Raw genomic sequence first — 18,619 nt, 5'->3', positions numbered from 1 at the left:
AAGAAGAAGAAGAAGAAGAAGAAGAAGAAGAAAAAAGCCTAATAATAATGGCTATTGCATAATAATAGTAATAAAATTTATAATAATTATTATTATAATGCCCAAAATAATGGCTATTGCCTAATAATAATAATAATAATAATAATAATAATGCCCAATAATAATGGCTATTGCCTAATAATAATAATAATAATTATTATTATTATTATTATTATTATTATTATTAGTGGTAGTATTATTATTATTATTATAATGGCCCAATAATAATGGCTATTGCCTAATAATAATAATAATAATAATAATAATGCCCAATAATTATTCCTAATAATAGGCCAATAATAATGACTAATGCCTAATAATAATAAGAATAAGAATAATATGTGTATATGTATGTTTGTATTTTTAAGCAGCACTGGTTCATTAAATAACTCTGAAGAGACAAATAAAGTTATTTAAACTATAAAGTGAATCACAACATTTAAAAACTTTCACTTTAATAGTAATAATAGTAATCAAACAACAGCTGAAAATGGCAGAGAAAATAAAACCTTTAATTTTGTCATTTGTATCTATAAATTCGTTTTCAAATGTATTACTGTTAGTAAGCAAATTAAGCTGCGTTTTACATGCTGTCAAAATAAAAGTCTCTTTTAGATCCTTAAATGCTAAACAGAAAGCTTATCACACTGCAAATTGCTTTACTTGCTTAGATTTTTTGTGTTGTTTCTATCCCAGATATAAACAAACAAACAAATCTGCCAATGGGGTAAGCAAAATAATCCAGTTTTTTATTTGACATAAGATTATTTAGCTTGTTTTGAGGAAAAACTGACTTAATTTTGACATTTTTCTTTTGTCCATATTTTTGCTCGTCTAGAAAATGCTTCTTGATTTAAGAATTTTGATATATTTGGACTAAAACAACACAAAATCTAAGTAACAAAAGCTTATTCTGCAATGCAAACTACTGGCAAATTTCTCTAATATATGGTTATGGAAGAAATCAAGTTTCTTGGATTTACTGTATCTGTTAGGAATGAGTTTGAGTATAATTTTCATCTTTGTCTAATTCTCTAAAGCTCTGAAAGGATTTCTTTTAAATGTGGAGTTACAAGTTAAAACATTGCTTCGGTGTGGTCTAAAAATGAACACAATGTGCGATTAAAGCATTACAGTATTGAGATGAAGTGACATCAGCAGTTTACAAAATAAAACAAAAATGACTTCGATGCATAACTATAGATCATAAATACAGAGAATTTCCAGGTGGGCTCAATTTTATTCCATAGGTGTATTAGTCGAACACTACCCCAGTGCATAAATCAGAGATGCTAGAGTGAAAACATTGTAATAATTAGGGCATCTGTTCATGTTTGTTGTGTTTGTTTTGCACTGTAGAGATGCCTGCGCTCATGGCTTTGAGGAAGAGAGCTCAGGGAGAGAAGCCATTGGCTGGAGCCAAAATTGTCGGTTGCACCCACATCACAGCACAGACCGCTGTGAGTTTCTGCACACACGCACAGAAATACACCGTTGTGTTTTAGATTAAACTAGTTAAATGCAATTACAACCATTTTATCCCTGCAGTTCCACCTACCCGATAATTTTAACACCATTTGGGTAGGCCTGTCACAATATCTGTTTTTTTGCTGTACGGTATATTGCACCAATATATAGTGCGATTAAATTATATTATTGTCATCTTAAGACTATTTTATGCCACTCGTTAATGCCAGAATAACAATAGAATAGCATCACAATGCAAGTACACTCTTCCAAAGAGCACATCGTATTTTATTCTAATGAATATTTTATTTAATTATAGTCATTTTAACAGTTTAATAATTAGTCATTGGTATCAGAATGAGAAACGCACATCCTAAAATAAAATTATAATAATAAATGCTAACAAAAAAAGTGCAAGGTTAAAAGTAACAGAGGCTGTGATATCTGCCACCAGATCTATTTTAAGTTGTCAGGCACCCACATGAAAATATACTATAGTAATTTATAGTAAAAAAAATTAACCGTACAGACACTGACAGCTTTAATAAAGAGGTTGCCAAATCAGCCTAAATGTTGCTAGAACATGTTTTTATATATATATATATATATATTGCATCACCAAAAATGATTGAGCTCATGTCCATATGTTGTGCGATAAGTCGATATATTTATCATAGTGACAGGCCTACATTTGGGGCATTATTTGATCAATTTAGGAACATTTTTGTTCTCCACATGAGTATAGTACTGTATTTACTAAAGGTGTTTTCAGAAATACTGCTTATTTTTTTAATGCATGCAGACATCCTGCAATGCTTTTCAGTCAAATGAAGGCATACAATGTGAGGTTAATTAATAACTATTTTAATTGGATTGCAATTAACTGTTTCTTTTTTTAAACCACAAACTGACATCTGTGTTTTGGTTTTATTTTCTAGAAATCTGTGTTTTTTTTATTACTTATTATTATTATTATTATTATTATTATTTATTACATAATTAAACTTACTCTAGGAGATATTCAGCAACGTGTCACCAGGAAAAAGTTTTTTTTTCTATCCTATAATAACTTACATTTTTTTAAAAATAATACTATACTATTAAGTAAATAATAATAATAATAATAAATAAAAATATTAACATTAAAAATCTTATCTAAATTATGTATTCATTTGTTTGTGGTTTTAATTTTATATCGTTAATGAAATAGCATGAAAATAGCCTTAGTTGTTGACATGGAGTTAAATAAAAATATATGATATAATGTTTATTACTTTATTATTAATAATTATTTGTAACATAATTTAATTGCTATTGTTAATCAAATAAAGACATAAAACATTAACAATTGAATTATTAAATGTTACCACATGAAAATAAAAAGTGACATTTCTTTTTTTTAATCAAACATTCTGCTTAATCTTCATGTTTTTTTGTCTTAAACACATTTTAAGTAGCAGTCTTTATTTTCTGCATTGATAAATGTTTATAAAAACATTTAGTTTATTCAGATTCGGTGACATAGTTTGTAAAACTGTAAATTAAGTGTCACTTTTTGTCCTTGATTCTGTTTTTCACATCACTGAAATCAGTTTTAATTACTGTAATTAAAGGCATTGTTCACCCAAACATTTATTTACCTTCATGTAGTTCCAGACCAGTTTGAGTGTTTTTCTTCTATTGATCACAAAAGAAGCTATTTTGAAAAATGTTCTAAGCTTGTAACCATTGACTTCTATAGTATTTGTTTTTCACACTATAGCGGTGTCTTATTTCAGAGGCTGCATCCTCCGAAGGATGCATGCGAAGGGCGCTGCATCATCATGGCGTGATGAAGGCTGTCTCGTTTCCAAAAAATTCAAATGCTCCTTCAAATGTAGCATCAAAATGCGTTTTTTGTTTCCCAGATAATGAAGGACACAACCGGAGGATTCATTGTGGCCTCAAATATCCCAAGATTCATTGTGCACTGATAACGGCAGGATGTTTTTAAAGAAAACTCTGGATTAAATGTATGAATTAGGTTTTGCGTATGGAAGTCAATGGTTACAGGTTTTCAGCATTTTTCAAAGTATCTTCTTTTGTGTTCAGCAGAAGAAAGAAGATCAAGTAAACAAGTGAATGATAAGTAAATGACGGAATTTTTAGTTTTGGATGAACTACTCCTTTAACTTTTGTGTGTGTGTTTGTAGGTGTTAATGGAGACTCTCTCTGCTCTGGGGGCTCAGTGCCGGTGGGCTGCCTGTAACATTTACTCCACCCAAAACGAGGTAGCAGCCGCTCTAGCAGAGGGAGGTAAATATTTCCCCTTTCGTATCCTCATTTCCATCGTGTTATCTTACATTCTTCTGTCCTGATGTGCTGCTGTGTGTGCTCTATGGCAGGTTTCTCAGTGTTCGCTTGGAAGGGGGAATCAGAGGATGATTTCTGGTGGTGTATCGATCGCTGTGTTAACGTTGAGGGTTGGCAGCCCAATATGGTGAGTATTACTATATATATATATATATATATATATATATATATATATATATATATATATATATATATAGTTAAATCATTGAAATATTACGACTGTACGGTGTCTAATTAGTTTATGTCTTGTAGATTTTAGATGACGGAGGGGATTTGACCCACTGGATCTATAAGAAATATCCCAACATGTTCAAAAAGATCAAAGGCATTGTAGAGGAGAGCGTGACCGGAGTTCACAGGTGATTTACTTTGTTAAATGCATTAAAATAGTCCATTTTGGGGTATTTCGTGTGGATGAAGTCAACTTTTGGCTTTAATAAAGCAGGACCCGACAACGTGGAAACCTTTTCATATCAAATGGTTTTGTCTCCATCTAGTGGCAAGGTTTGGAACTGTTATATGTGATGCTGATAGATGTCAGGCTTTAGAGAAAACTCTGTTGTTTGATCAGGTTTTTTGTTGTCTTTGTAACAAAATTAAAATGAAATCATTGTTGGCTCAATCCAGGCAGCATCTTATATAAATGATAATATCGGTAATATGTCATCTTAATCGTAAAGGGTTATGTGAAATGTACACAGTAAATCAGGGATTCTCAACCAGTGGGCCGCAGCCGACTAATGGACCTCAGCGATCCTGCAGGTGGGCCGCGAGATAGCTTAAATATTTTACTCTAATTATTTGATTTTGTTATTAAATATGTTTTATATAAAAATGATTGGTGTAATGACATGTTATTGATTACTTTGGCAAAGAGCCTCACTGTAAAATACAAACTTAACATATTAACCATGGCTGCACTTCCAGCCGCTGCACGTCAACTAGGACTACATGATCAGCTGTATTAAGCAAACCGTCACGCAAATGTAAAGGTAACGGTGATTAGAGTCATAACTAGTTTGCGCGTTCCTCACGTCTTCGACTCGTATCAGAGTCGCACATCTCCGTTGATTCACAAACTATTCGAGCTCTCTTTGTGTGAACTCTTTAAAATATCAGCATAGTTGTCCAAATTAGTGTTTTATAAAGCGAGTGCGAGTCTTTTATAACAGACTTGCGCCCATAGAGGAGGATCTAGAGAGACTTGGTGGTGTTTGAGTGAACAGCTGTTCACTACTGTCAGTGAAATCCAATAATATCCTAAAAACCCAGCCACCTTCTGATCGATGCGTTTCAACAGACAGAGGGTTTTTACTGTATTTTACTAGCTTTTTTATTTTTTTATTGGATCAATCAAAAGATGAATAGTGGTCAGTCCAATTCAAAGCAGCAGCTTTTGTTGTCTGGTGTCCTGTACAGGTTCATTTATTAAAGAAAAGGCCCAAATATTCTGCAGCTGTAAAAAATACCTGAAGAATTCAAGAGATCTGTGAGTGAAAAAAAAAAAAAAAAATATATATATATATATATATATATATATATATATATATATATATATATATATATATATATATATATATATATATATATATATATCGTTTCGTTTTTATTTTTTTTATTTATTTTTTTTTTATAAAATGCTGTAAAAAAAGAAGATAGTAAAAGTATAAGCAAAAGAAATGTTTTGCTAATAAATAAAGGTTTAAAATAAGCATTTTCTCTAGACAATCAGTTTAAGAAAAAATGTCAGACGTGGGCCTTCAAAACATTTTTGGAGAAGCAGTGTGGCCCCGAAGTGAAAAAGGTTGAGAACCCCTGCAGTAAATGCATTAAAAAATGCATAATTAATTCTGTAAATGCATAATAAAACAAAATAAAGACATTGAAAACCAAAATAATAAGAAATAAAATAAAATGGCATCAATGTAAAACAAGTTTAAGAAGTTGTATTATAGATCTAAATTTATATTATTTTTATTTTTATTATAGATCTAGAATTCATTTAAATATATTCACATATTATCATAATTTTTTACACTTTTCTAGGCTATACCAGCTGTCAAAAGCTGGCAAGTTGTGTGTGCCTGCGATGAATGTGAACGATTCAGTGACCAAGCAGAAGTTTGACAACCTGTACTGCTGCCGGGAGTCCATCTTGGACGGGTATGTGTCTTATAAGCGCTTAAAGTACACGTCTTTTCAGTTTATAGGCTTCTGAATTGTGTTTTATCGTGGCCTGTGGTTTCACGAAGCATGTTTGTGTTTTGTGTTCAAGTCTAAAGAGGACCACAGATGTGATGTTTGGAGGGAAGCAGGTGGTGGTGTGTGGATATGGAGAGGTGAGATCATTTAGTGGTCAATGTTGCAAGCTTATAATATTTTCCTATGAGATCCTCAGAAGGGGTCTTATTACGCTTTTTACACTTTCATATTTATTTAATGTGTAATAAACTTGAAGTGGTCTTCTTTTTTATTTCCTCTGTCAATCCACATCCACTGCATTGCTGCATTACTATATTATGAAACGAATACCAGATGAGACCACTAGAGGGCAGAACACGCTAGGAAATATTAGCACATCTAGATTTTTTTGTCGATCATACCCTGTTTGTGTGCACATTGTGTGTTTTGCACAGATACATTTAGCATTTTATTTCTGAATAGTTACTATATATCTCTCTGTGTGCAATATTAGGTGGGAAAAGGCTGTTGTGCTGCTCTCAAAGCGATGGGATCTATCGTATACGTCACCGAAATCGACCCCATCTGTGCCCTCCAGGCCTGGTAAGCGCGCAGACACTTTCTCTGAATCAGCTCTTTGCTATCGCTGCCATCAAATTACTTGAACTGCCAGGAGTTAATTTGAGTGTTTGATTTGTGAATGGCTCTCAGAGATGGTGCCTTCAGCAGTTTGACACAACTGATTCAGATTAGCAAAGTGCTTTCATAACATCAGTGCCACACAAGTTAGTTTCCTATGCTAAATGATGAGTGGTCTTGATTGTTCTTGCATCATATTCTGCTTGATATCTGTTGTTGTTTTACTCTCTAATGTGTTTTTCATCACACAGCATGGATGGATTCAGGCTGGTAAAACTCAGTGAAGTCATCCGACAAGTTGACATCGTCATCACCTGCACAGGTCATTTTAAAGTTTGTTAGAGAGTTATTTAGAAGATGCTTAAGTCTGCATGTATGCTGCTAGCTACAGGCTTATTACTGAGGAAAAAACTGATAGAAATGTCGCCACAGCTGAATGAACGCCAACTTATCCAGCATAAGTTTTACACAGCGGATGCTCTTCCAGCTGAAACCCAGTACTGGGAAACACCCATACACACTAATTCACACTCATACACTACGGCCAATTTAGTGTATTCAGTTCACCTATAGTGCACGTCTTTGGACTGTGGGGGAAACCGCACATGGAGGAAACCCACGCCAACAATCTTGCTTATGGCAAGTAATAACTTGTTTAGGATTTTATTCAGAAGTCCTAATGGTAAATAATAACAATATAATGGTAATTCTTTGAGTTATCAGCTGGTATAAGTTGTCTCCTACTTTTTAATAGACTGTTATGAGCAGAGCACAGTTTATTGCCTGTATAACTGCACAGCACTATGCAAATGGACTTGTCATTAGTTCAGTGATTGTGTTATAGATTGCTCTTCCTAATGGTAATTACATCTGAGACCCGTATGCACCTGAGCTAATTATGCCTTAGTCGCAATAAGTCTCGAATTTCAATTAAACATGCTTTGACAACAGCTTTGATTATAGACTGGATTTAAACCACATCTGTAAGACATACTGTATTATGAACAGGTCCAGAGTCAAACCTGATTCAGTTTAACATGCCACACACAAATAATTTATTTATTCTGACCAGTGTTGGGTAAGTCTCTTAAAAAAAAAGTAATTAATTGCTAATTTCATCATTAAAATTGTATTTTAATTTCTTTTTTAATTACCATGTCTGAAAAGTTATTTAATACTTTATTCAACACTATAATCCATATGAATCTCAGTGCATAGACATTAGAAATGATACTTAATTTTGTACATTTGAGCCAATTTCGATGATGTGTACATTTCTGACTAAAATAATTGTTCCTTAAACATGTTGAATCGTCTTTATAAGTGTGGCCTTATTTAGTAATTTATTTTTTGTTCTGCTAAATATATTTGTATATGTACAATTACAAAACAAAAACACAATTCCTCTGCTTCTCTCAGTTGATTTATGCTAAACTGTTGAATTCATTTACTGTATTAAAGGCAAGTACAGTACAAGTAACTAAGTAAATTACCTAAAAAATTAATCCCGTTTCAGCAGAAAAGTAATCTAATTAGAGTAACTAGTTACTTTTATGAATTTTGTTGATAAATGTGACCTTCTTTAGTTAAATATAAATGTATAAAAGTTAATATAAATATAAACGTATAGCAGAAAAACACAATTCCCCTGCTTGGAATTATTTATACAGAACTCTTGAATTTATTTACAGGATTAAAGACAGGTACTGTAAAAGTAACTAAGTATATTACCTGAAAATAAAAAAGTAGTCCATTACTTTATATTTTCAGCAGAAAAATAATCTAATTAGGGTAACTAGTTACTTTGATAAGTTACTTATTTAGTTAAATATAAATGTATAACAAAAAACAATTCCTCTGCTTTTATGAATTGATATATACAGAACTGTTTAATATTACAAGCATCTAAGTAAAATGACCTACATTTTTAAAGTAATCTAATTAGAATAACTAGTTAATTTTTTTAATTGTCATGATACATATGATCTTCTTTAGTAAATTTTTTTATGTAAAATATAAATGTAAAACAAAAAAACGCCACAATTTCTCTGCTTCTCTGAACTGATTTATCCAAAACTGTTGATTTTATTTACAGTAATTAAAACTGGTATATTACAAGTAACTAAGAAAAAATTAATTAAAAATTAAAAGTAATCCCCTACTTTTTCAGCAGAAAAGTAATCTGATTACAGTAACTAGTTACCTTGATGAATTGTCTTGATAAATGTGACCTTCTATAGCAATATATAAATGTATAACAAAAAACACTATTCTTCTGCTTCTCTGAATTGACTATATAGAACTGTTGAATTTATTTACAGTATTTAAGGCCGGTATATTCCAAGTAACTAAGTTAAATTACCTAAAAAAGAAAATCTCTTTACTTTTTCCATAGAAAAGTAATCTAATTAGAGGAACTTGTTACTTGGATAAATCCTAGTAATTGTGACCTCTTTAGTTGAACATTTTCAGCTAAATATAAATGTATAACAAAATAAAACACCATTTCTCTGCTTCTCTGAATGTGTTTATACCGAACTGTTGAATTTATTTACTGTATTTCAAGCAGGTACAGCAAAAGTAACCAAGTATAAGTTAAAAGTAATCTCTTCTCACCCTTATATAATGTATAACAAAAAACACAATTCCTCTGCTTCTCTGAATGTATTTATACCAGACTGTTACATTTATTTACACTATTTACGGCTGGTAAATTAAAATTACCCAAGTAAATTCTTTTAAAATGAAAAGTAATCCCTTACTTTTTTAGCAGAAAAGTAATCTAATTACAGTAACTAGTTACTTTGATAAACTCTCTTGTAATGTGTGCTTCTCTAAATTGAGTTATGTAGAACTGTTGAATTTATATACTGCATTTAAGACTGGTATATTACAAGTAACTAAGTAAAATGACCCAAAACTGAAAAGTAATCGCTTATTTTTTACAGTGGAAAAGTAATTTAATTAAAGTAACCAGTTACTTTGTAAGTAATTACACCAAACACTGATTCTGACTGTATTTTTAGCCAATTGAGTTTTTCTCTGGGGAAAAACAGGTAAAGGACGAGGCACTTTGAGTCTCTTCAGATCAATATCAATCCCAAAGCTCCCTTCGAGACTCTTTGAGAGTTTCTCATTGGCATTCCTTTCACTCTTTGTCCGCAGGCAATAAAAATGTGGTAGTAAGAGAGTACATGGACCGTATGAAGAACGGCTGTATCGTCTGCAACATGGGCCACTCCAACACTGAGATTGATGTGGTGAGGGGAAAAAAAACATCTGTAATCCATAAATCAATAAGTGTTCTACAGGGTTATTCATCTTTAAATGTTTCAGGCCAGTCTGAGAACTCCTGAACTGACCTGGGAGCGTGTACGGTCGCAGGTGGACCATGTGATCTGGCCGGACGGAAAGAGAATAGTGCTGCTGGCAGAGGTTTGAGGGGATTTTTTTGTGGCAAATGTGATGTTGATGTAATTACGCTGTGAAGCCAAAGATACATTTCTTCTTGTTAATAATAAAGAAAGGCTAATGAAGAAACCAGAGCTTATTATTAAAGGCTACAAGTGTAATTTTAGATGTATTGTAAGGGTGTGATTATATATTGGGTCATAAAATGTTGTAATGAAATATGTGTGTACGGTGTCGTGGGTTATGGCTTGGCCCAGACGGAATCTGCGGACGTTTTTTGATATTTCTGCGCAGAATTTTGGTAAAAATCTGCAGATTTATGCGGAATGATTTCAGTAGTATCATAACTAAAACCTTAAAATATGAAATAAAAAGTAATACCTTTTTAACTTTTATTTAATGTTTACAATGCAAATCCAGTTAGGTCCACTTTATTTGGTAAACAAAGCAAGTCTCTCATATAATATATCTACTAAAAGTCAGATAATTTTACTTTACAAGCTAGATTGTAAATAAATTATATGAATATTTTCATATTAGTCAATAATACTACTGAAATTAATTTAAAAACTGAATAAATATGAATTTACACACATCAATCATGAATCAATGATGGGCTAAAAATCTGCGAAATTCTGCTCGCGCATACTTAATTCACCATATATGCAATAACACAAACATGGTATTGCTGAGTTACTTTGACTATTATTATTATTATTATTATTATTATTATTATTATTGTTATTTAACAACTAAAATGATATAAAAGGCATTTCTGATGACAGTACAAAATGTAATTCTTCAAAAAGTACTATTTTATTGAAAGATAGATTTTGTTAATGTGCTTATCACACATTATAATCAATTAATTATTACAATTAATCATTCATTCATTTTCTTTTCGGCTCAGTCCCTTTATTAATCCGTGGTCGCCACAGTGGAATGAACCGCCAACTTATCCAGCACGTTTTTTTTTTTTACGCAGCAGATGCCCTTCAAGCCGCAACCCATCTCTGGGAAACATACACACACACTCATTCTCACACATACACTACGGACAATTTAGCCTACCCAATTCACCTGTACCGCATGTCTTTGGACTGTGGGGGAAACCGGAGCACCCGGAGGAAACCCACGCGAACGCTGGGAGAACATGCAAACTCCACACAGAAACGCCAACTGACCCAGCCGAGGCTCAAACCAGCGACCTTCTTGCTGTGAGCCGACAGCACTACCTACTGCGCCACTGCGTCGCCTAATTAATCATTTACTGACTTGTTTTGATTGTTATTGATGTTATTGCCATCATTATTGCTGCTATGTGTCTTTTTTATTATATATTATTGATCAATATTGTATACGGTTAGCTAAGTTATTATCATTATTATAATTATTAACATGTATATTGTTAGATTTGTCATGAAAATAGCAGTCTAATGCTAAAATAACAAATTTATACGATTTCTTAATCATTTTAATCACTTATTTGTATATATTTCCAGGGTCGCCTCTTAAACCTGAGCTGCTCCACTGTTCCTACCTTTGTGCTGTCTATCACTGCTACAACCCAGGTGAGAAGAGAGGAACAAATGATGGAAAAACTAAACCAAAAGCTTTTATTAAACGAGTTATTAATGTGCTTTTGTGTGCATGCAAGAGAATTGGACTTCACAGTTCAATCAGAGAATAGCTTTCCCAGTCTATTTGCTGTGTGAGAGTATGAACCCCAGGCTTTTAATGTGTGTCTCACAGTCCTGCTGTTGTCATGGTGACTGATTTCTTGCTCCTTTTTCCCCAGGCTCTGGCTCTGATAGAGCTCTACAATGCTCCTGAGGGCCGCTACAAACAGGACGTCTACCTGTTGCCGAAGAAAATGGGTGGGATATTTTCTTATAAATGCATACACACTAAAACGCTATGTGTAAACCCAGCGAAATGAATGGTTCTGCATGATCCGCAGTTGCGTATGTTCAGCTTAAGCAAGCATCAAATGCAGTTAGATCTTCAAATGTGTAAATATTGTGGCCGCCTATGGGTTTAATCGCCGCAATATGTTTGGTTTGCTCCATGCACGGATGTTTTCAGCCTGTTGTGGTGAGTTTAGCCATGTGGGATCGTGCATTGAGCCTGAAGAGCAGGAGACAGCTGAAAATAGGTCACGCTGTCACAAACGGCTGCCACTTTTCACTGCAGACTCTGCAGCATTCTGCTCCGCTCCCTCCACAAACACTCATCCGCTCCACTGCCGTTCTTCTGTTCATGCCACACTCATAGACACATGCAGTACAAATAGAAGACTGACTGGAGAGATGGAAGCTTATCATAGAGAGGTAAATAATGGCCTGTCACTTTTCTGATTGGACAGAGGGTGTCTTTGGTCATTTAAATCAGATTTGATGAAGCCTATTGGAATATTCATTCATTCATTTATTCATTCATTCATTTTCTTTTTGGCTCAGTCCCTTTATTAATCTAAGGGCGCCACAGCAGAATGAACTGCAAACTTATCCAGCATATTTACACAGCGGATGCCCTTCCAGGTGCAACCCAGTACTGGGAATCTATTGGAATGTACACTGTAAAAAATGTATCTGTTAATTAAGATCATCCATATTTCACGGTGTTCTGTTTTTGTTTCTGTTTAGTCATGGTTGTGAGTTGTATTATGGGATGTCGACTTTTGATGATGAACATCCAACTGTGTGTTATATCAAAGTGACTATTACTAATGTTTTAGTGGATTGAAACAATATTTTGTATACTAAATAATAGAGAATTCAGTCTTTCTAATTTACTTGAAGTTAGTCTTTCTAACTTTCTAATTTACACTGGTACTTCAATACCAAATTTTTGTATCCAAATTTACAACACCAAACTGTACAATATATGAAAACTATCACTTTTCAGACTTTTCAATGTCAAAAGTTGTTCGATGAAAGATCGAGGTCCCACAATGGAATTTAAAATGCATAAATAAATGATAATAATAATAAAAATAATAATAAAAACATCACAATGTACAGAAACTTGTTAATTTATGGATTTTTTTTTCAGTGTAGCTTTAATGACCTTATAATTAAAGTCAGAGAAATTCCTTTATATCATATTTGTAAAATACAGTATGATGAAATTAAGTGATTTTTCATGAGTTAAGACATTTTTCCAAATATTACTATGTTTATGTGATTGTAAATGAGGTTATTCATTTATTAAGTTCAACTAATGAGAAACGAACATTGAGTCAGTCATTTAGACAAAATATTGGCAGATTTTTCAACTAAAGTGGATCCAGACAAAGCTGGGACAAAACGTTGTCAAATAATTTGTATTTATTTAATTTTGAATATGTTAAAATGCTTAAATCATCTCACTCTGCGTGCCTGAAGCCTGAAATCTATCTAAGATGATACTAGTTGATCAGTCATCATGAAGTCTCACTCTATTATACTTCATCAGTTATTTTATTACTAAAATATCTCCATTATCTGTTACTTTTTCATGAATAGTGTTGGAAAAAATGATTGAGAACCCAGTCTAGGAGATTCAAACAAACAGAATTTCTTTATTTAGACATGTTAGTTAGTATAGTATAGATAAAGGCACAGTTGTTGAGACCTTGCGTGGTAGTCGGGAAGTGCACAAAGACAATAGGATAAAATGTCTTCAACACCTGGCCTGCTATAGTTTTTGAATGAAATGAGATAAAAAAAAACAAAGAACATAACTTTTTAGTTATATATATCTAAATATCACTGTTAATTTGAAACTAGATTATATAAATGTAGATTCTCACTATAGTCTGAGTTTTATTCAACAGTCAGTGATCCATTTTCAGTGAATTTTTTTTTTTTATTTGAACGTTTTGCCACATGACGGCGGCTCAATTTTCTCATCTTTTTGTTTTATCACACATATGCTTTTACTCAATTGGCATAAACGATTATCCATTGGTATAAAGGATGTCCCAAACAACTAATCATTTTCAAAAACTTTACTTAAACCTTACTTTGGCCGGCAGCTAGCTCTCTGCTACTCTCACATGGTCGCCCACTGAAGCGAAGCAGTCAAATCCTGGATGGGAGACCACATGCGAAAGCTAGGTTGCTGCCAGTGGTGTTAGTGAGGCCAGCAGGGGGCACTCAACCTGCGGTGTGAGTGGGTCCTAACGCCCCAGTATATTGATGGGGGTCTCTATTCTGCTCAGTGAGCACCGTCTTATGGATGAGATGTTAAATCGAGGTCCTGATTCTCTGTGGTCATTAAAAATCCCAGGATGTCTTTGACAAAGGGTAGGGGTTTAACCCTGGCATGCTGGTCAAATTTGCCCACTGCCTTATGTCCATTATGGCCTCATAACCATTCCCATATCATAATTGGCTTCATCACTTTGTCTCCTCTTCACCAATGAGCTGGTTTGTGGCACAAAATGGCTGCCGTCACCAGTTGAATGCTGCACACTGGTGGTGGATGAAGAGTCCCTTAAAAAATGTGCAAATGTGGATGAGGATCCCCCAAAAAATGTGTAAAGCACTTTGAGTGTCCAGGAAAGTGCTATATAAATGTAAGGAATTATTATTATTGCAGTAAAAAGTCTTGTAATATACAAAAACTTAAAATAAAATAAAATAAAAGACAATTAAATGTTTCAATCCAAAGAAAATCCTTAAAACTGAAACTAACTTTCTAATAGTCTCCAATTGTTTTTCCGAGCAGTAATAATGTGCATTTTTCTAGATAATGAGAATTGTCTTAGTTCTCAGTCTCATGTTTATTTCTGCAGATGAATATGTGGCCAGCCTTCATCTCCCTACATTTGATGCACACCTGACCGAACTGTCTGATGAACAGGCCAAATACCTCGGCCTCAACAAAAACGGACCCTTTAAGCCAAACTACTACAGGTCAGTCACTTTTCAGTCAGAGCATTTTGACCTCAAATCAATAACGATCTTACTAATACTTTATTAATGTGTTCGTTTTAGGTACTAGACCCAAACTAAAGAAGACTAAAGAAATCACCAAGACTCCATATTTCATACAGACTAAGGCGAGCCAGAGCTGTGTGTGTGTGTGTGTCGCAGCCTGCTATTGGAAAGGAGGGAGAATCCCTAATCTGATTGGTCGAGGGTAAAAGGGGCGTGGCTAATCAGCGCTACGGCAGTGTTTATTTATTTTACGCTAGAATAACATAGCTAATTTTTTTATGAGCTGCTACTGCCAGTGGTGCAACCTAGCGACGTTTCCATGATCTTTTCTTAGCTTCATGTGTTAGTTGTACGTAATCCATTTAGAGAACTTTTATTGTTTAACTATTCTAAGTTAAAAAAAAAAATATCGAAAGATAAAAAGTAACAAAAAAAAAGAGAAATGTTTGATCATACCTGATGATTTAGTCTTGGACATGCCACGTTGTCCTGTTCTCTTGTTTTCTACATGTGATTTTGTTTTATGTATTAAAAAAGGGTGGGAGTGAATTACGGTTGGGTTCAAATCGCTCTTAGTTGATCACACTATTCTTTAATTGTTGTTTTTTTATTGTATTAATTTTATAGTAAAGATTTTAACACTTTACACACTCTCTCTCTCGGTTCCAAATAAAAGCTGTTGAAATTGAACTGGATTGTGAACGATTTGGGGGGCGGGGCTTATCCCCTTCGTTCACTCAGACTGGAAGCTCATTGGCTGAGGCATTAGCATCTAAAAAAAATTCCCCGATTCACAACCACAGTTTCCAAAAACGCAAGTATTGCCGTTTGAGATCGAAATAACTCGGTTGAGCATTTTTACCAATCTATCCACGCTGAAACTGTAACCGCAGGGGTGTATATTAAGATATTTATACAACTTTTTTGTTTTTAAATGTGTTTCTTCTGACATCTTTTGTTCCTATGAACTCATCTTCTGTCATTATGAAAATAAGCAATTACATGTTCTAAGATACTCTAGTGTAATAATATGAACTTTAAGGAAACCCTTGTTTTATATACTGTGAAGTAGAGCCTATATCGATGAAATACCAAATGTACAGTTAATCCGGTACTGAGTTTCTTTCCAGATCCTCTGCAGATTTAGACAATGGGTGAGAGATGTGGCTTGAAACTGAAGTCAAGACCAACTGTGTGTACTTATTTCAGAGGATCGAAAGCTTTGGGGGAGTTTCTTTTTGTTTTGTTTTTATTTGCAGGCCTGTAGAGCAAAACTGCCTTTGTGACTGGGATGTTCAAATCTAATAAAATTGGGACCTTTATTTTACTATACTTCTGAAAAGCAGATATTTATCTCCTCTTTGCCATCTGTGTTTGTCATAAAGGGAATCAAAATGACTCTGTGCGTTTCTTGTTTAATGTGGCGTCCATTTCGTTTCCTCAGGACCGTCTCACATGGATAAGTGTGTGTGTGTGGTGTAAGTTAGTGACAAGTCAAATTTTACAATCAATCATTGCAGTTCCTTTTACTTGGAGTGTACTCACACTAGGCTATCCGAACCGGCTATCCGCACGTTTGACCTCCATTTTCCAGTTCGTTTGGCAAGTGTGTGCACTCTGAATCCGGCCCAGGCATGGTTCAGTTGGCTGGCCCTGGCCCGGTTGGAAGAGGTGTGCCAGAACGCGGTTTGGTTGGGCTTTGACGTGGTGCGTTACATCCGAAAGATGACACTCACTGATAGTATAGTGTCTTTTTCACTATACTGGGGCATTAGGACTCACACGGACTGCAGGTTGAGCGCCCCCTGCTGGCCTCACTAACACACTTGTAGTGTCATACAGACCGCAGGTTGAGCTCCCCCTGCTGGCCTCACTAACACCACTTGTGATGTCACACAGACCGCAGGTTGAGCTCCCCCTGCTGGCCTCACTAACACCACTTGTAATGTCACACAGACCGCAGGTTGAGCTCCCCCTGTTGGCCTCACTAACACCACTTGTAATGTCACACAGACCGCAGGTTGAGCGCCCCCTGCTGGCCTCACTAACACTACCTGTAATGTCACACAGATCGCAGGTTGAGCGCCTCCCTGCTGACCTCACTAACACATTTGTAGTGTGAGTGCAAAGCGCGAAACTGAAGACCAGACGTCTCTTAAGGGACTGTTTTATATGTATTTATTAATCATTCTTACTTTTCAATGAACGCAAACTGTCATGGTTGACTAAAGATACAAACCCTTCACTGCACGTCAGCTGCCACCATCAAACCTCCTAATACATGCAGCACCATGACTTTCATGGACATTTATGAGCGTCAGAAGTGGTGGATCTGTCCAGAAAAAGATTTGACTGTCACTGCATATTAAACCACTTAAAATAATACCAAACAATATAACTAAAGCAATCTCCATTCTACTGAGCGAGAGTGCTTCTCTTTTGTTAAACTGAACAGTCGCATTATTAATGACATATTCGGGCTCGGAAGGCAAAAAATGCAACGTGAGTGCGGGCCAAGGGGGAGAGGGCAGGGGGGACAATTGCGGCTGGGCACGGTTCAAGACAACCGTGCCTAGTGTGAGTACACCCTTACACAAAAAAAGATTTAAAATGAGCTGACTCAACACCGTTCTTAATTGTTTTAAGTTCAATCCACTTCAATTTGTTGCATTAACTTAATCGATTTGCGTTGGGACAACATGAAGGAATTGTGTGGCGTGTTTTTAACAGTGTATAGCAAAACCCCTAAAGGCATATAACAGTGTTACATTTCCTCCCAGACGTCCTACAAACACAAGGCGAGTTAAACGGTTCTGTTATTAGTTTGTCCTGCTCTCGTAGTTTGGTATCCATCAACATTAGTATTAAAACTGTAAATGTATTGAGTCCCCACATCTCCTCAGTAATCACATTCTTCATTCAGTGTCTGTTGAACGCAGGATCTCTGTACTGAAGCACATCCGTTTGTGTACGTCTTGTTTAAATGTGTTCAACTTATTGTCTTAATTTTTGGTGTATGTTTGTGTGTGTTTGAAGAGGCTCTTGTACACGAAAAGTGTGTGTTTGCTGCTGTGTGGCAGCAGACGACAGTGGGTGGAGGATATTTCCGGATGGATTTATAGAGCGCATTGGGATCTACACCAGCACCTCTGGACATGAAGAAACTAGAACATGTGTATATTTATTGTTGTAAATCTTCACTACGAATAAGAAAGTCTTCAATGATGAGTTGTCGACGATGTTTCAATATTGCAAGTGATGGTAGATGAGCAATAATCTGTAATCTTGATGAACAAATACAAATAAAATCCACCAGTGTAAACAGTTTTTGCAGGTATTACCGACTGCAGTAATTTTGTTTTGCATGAAATCAGATTTTTTATTTATTTATTTATTTATTTATTTATTAGTTTGGACTTGATTGACTCATACACTCATAAAAAACGACATTTGCTGTTTGTTCAAATTACTTGGACATTAATTTGGACAACTTAAATGTTTTAATAGTAATTCCTTACCTTTATTTAGCGCTTTTCTGGACACTTAAAGGTTGTATATGGGTTTGGGTTAGGTTGGATTTAAACAAACTGAGTAATGTTCAACTT

At 34.6% G+C, this 18,619-nt stretch overlaps 1 protein-coding gene across 1 annotated transcript in view; it reads left to right on the top strand.

Moving 5' to 3' along the window:
- ahcyl2b (adenosylhomocysteinase like 2b) overlaps nucleotides 1-18,341 on the top strand; it is a 62,003-nt gene extending 43,662 nt beyond the window's left edge. Inside the window, exons 4-17 of the mRNA XM_056456105.1 lie at nucleotides 1,399-1,499; nucleotides 3,699-3,801; nucleotides 3,891-3,985; nucleotides 4,111-4,217; nucleotides 5,905-6,021; nucleotides 6,134-6,197; nucleotides 6,554-6,642; nucleotides 6,930-7,000; nucleotides 9,844-9,938; nucleotides 10,015-10,113; nucleotides 11,592-11,660; nucleotides 11,888-11,966; nucleotides 14,870-14,990; nucleotides 15,072-18,341. Coding sequence (XP_056312080.1) covers nucleotides 1,399-1,499; nucleotides 3,699-3,801; nucleotides 3,891-3,985; nucleotides 4,111-4,217; nucleotides 5,905-6,021; nucleotides 6,134-6,197; nucleotides 6,554-6,642; nucleotides 6,930-7,000; nucleotides 9,844-9,938; nucleotides 10,015-10,113; nucleotides 11,592-11,660; nucleotides 11,888-11,966; nucleotides 14,870-14,990; nucleotides 15,072-15,078 — 1,217 coding nt within the window. The 3' untranslated portion in view covers nucleotides 15,079-18,341. The remainder of the gene's footprint in view (nucleotides 1-1,398; nucleotides 1,500-3,698; nucleotides 3,802-3,890; nucleotides 3,986-4,110; nucleotides 4,218-5,904; nucleotides 6,022-6,133; nucleotides 6,198-6,553; nucleotides 6,643-6,929; nucleotides 7,001-9,843; nucleotides 9,939-10,014; nucleotides 10,114-11,591; nucleotides 11,661-11,887; nucleotides 11,967-14,869; nucleotides 14,991-15,071) is intronic.
- The last annotated feature ends 278 nt before the right edge of the window (nucleotides 18,342-18,619 follow it).

The sequence above is a fragment of the Danio aesculapii genome, chromosome 4 (genome assembly GCF_903798145.1).
Source record: "Danio aesculapii chromosome 4, fDanAes4.1, whole genome shotgun sequence".
Classification (NCBI taxonomy): domain Eukaryota; kingdom Metazoa; phylum Chordata; class Actinopteri; order Cypriniformes; family Danionidae; genus Danio; species Danio aesculapii.
The sequence above is the reverse complement of the archived record's forward strand: the minus strand, read 5'-3'. Positions and strand labels throughout refer to the sequence as shown.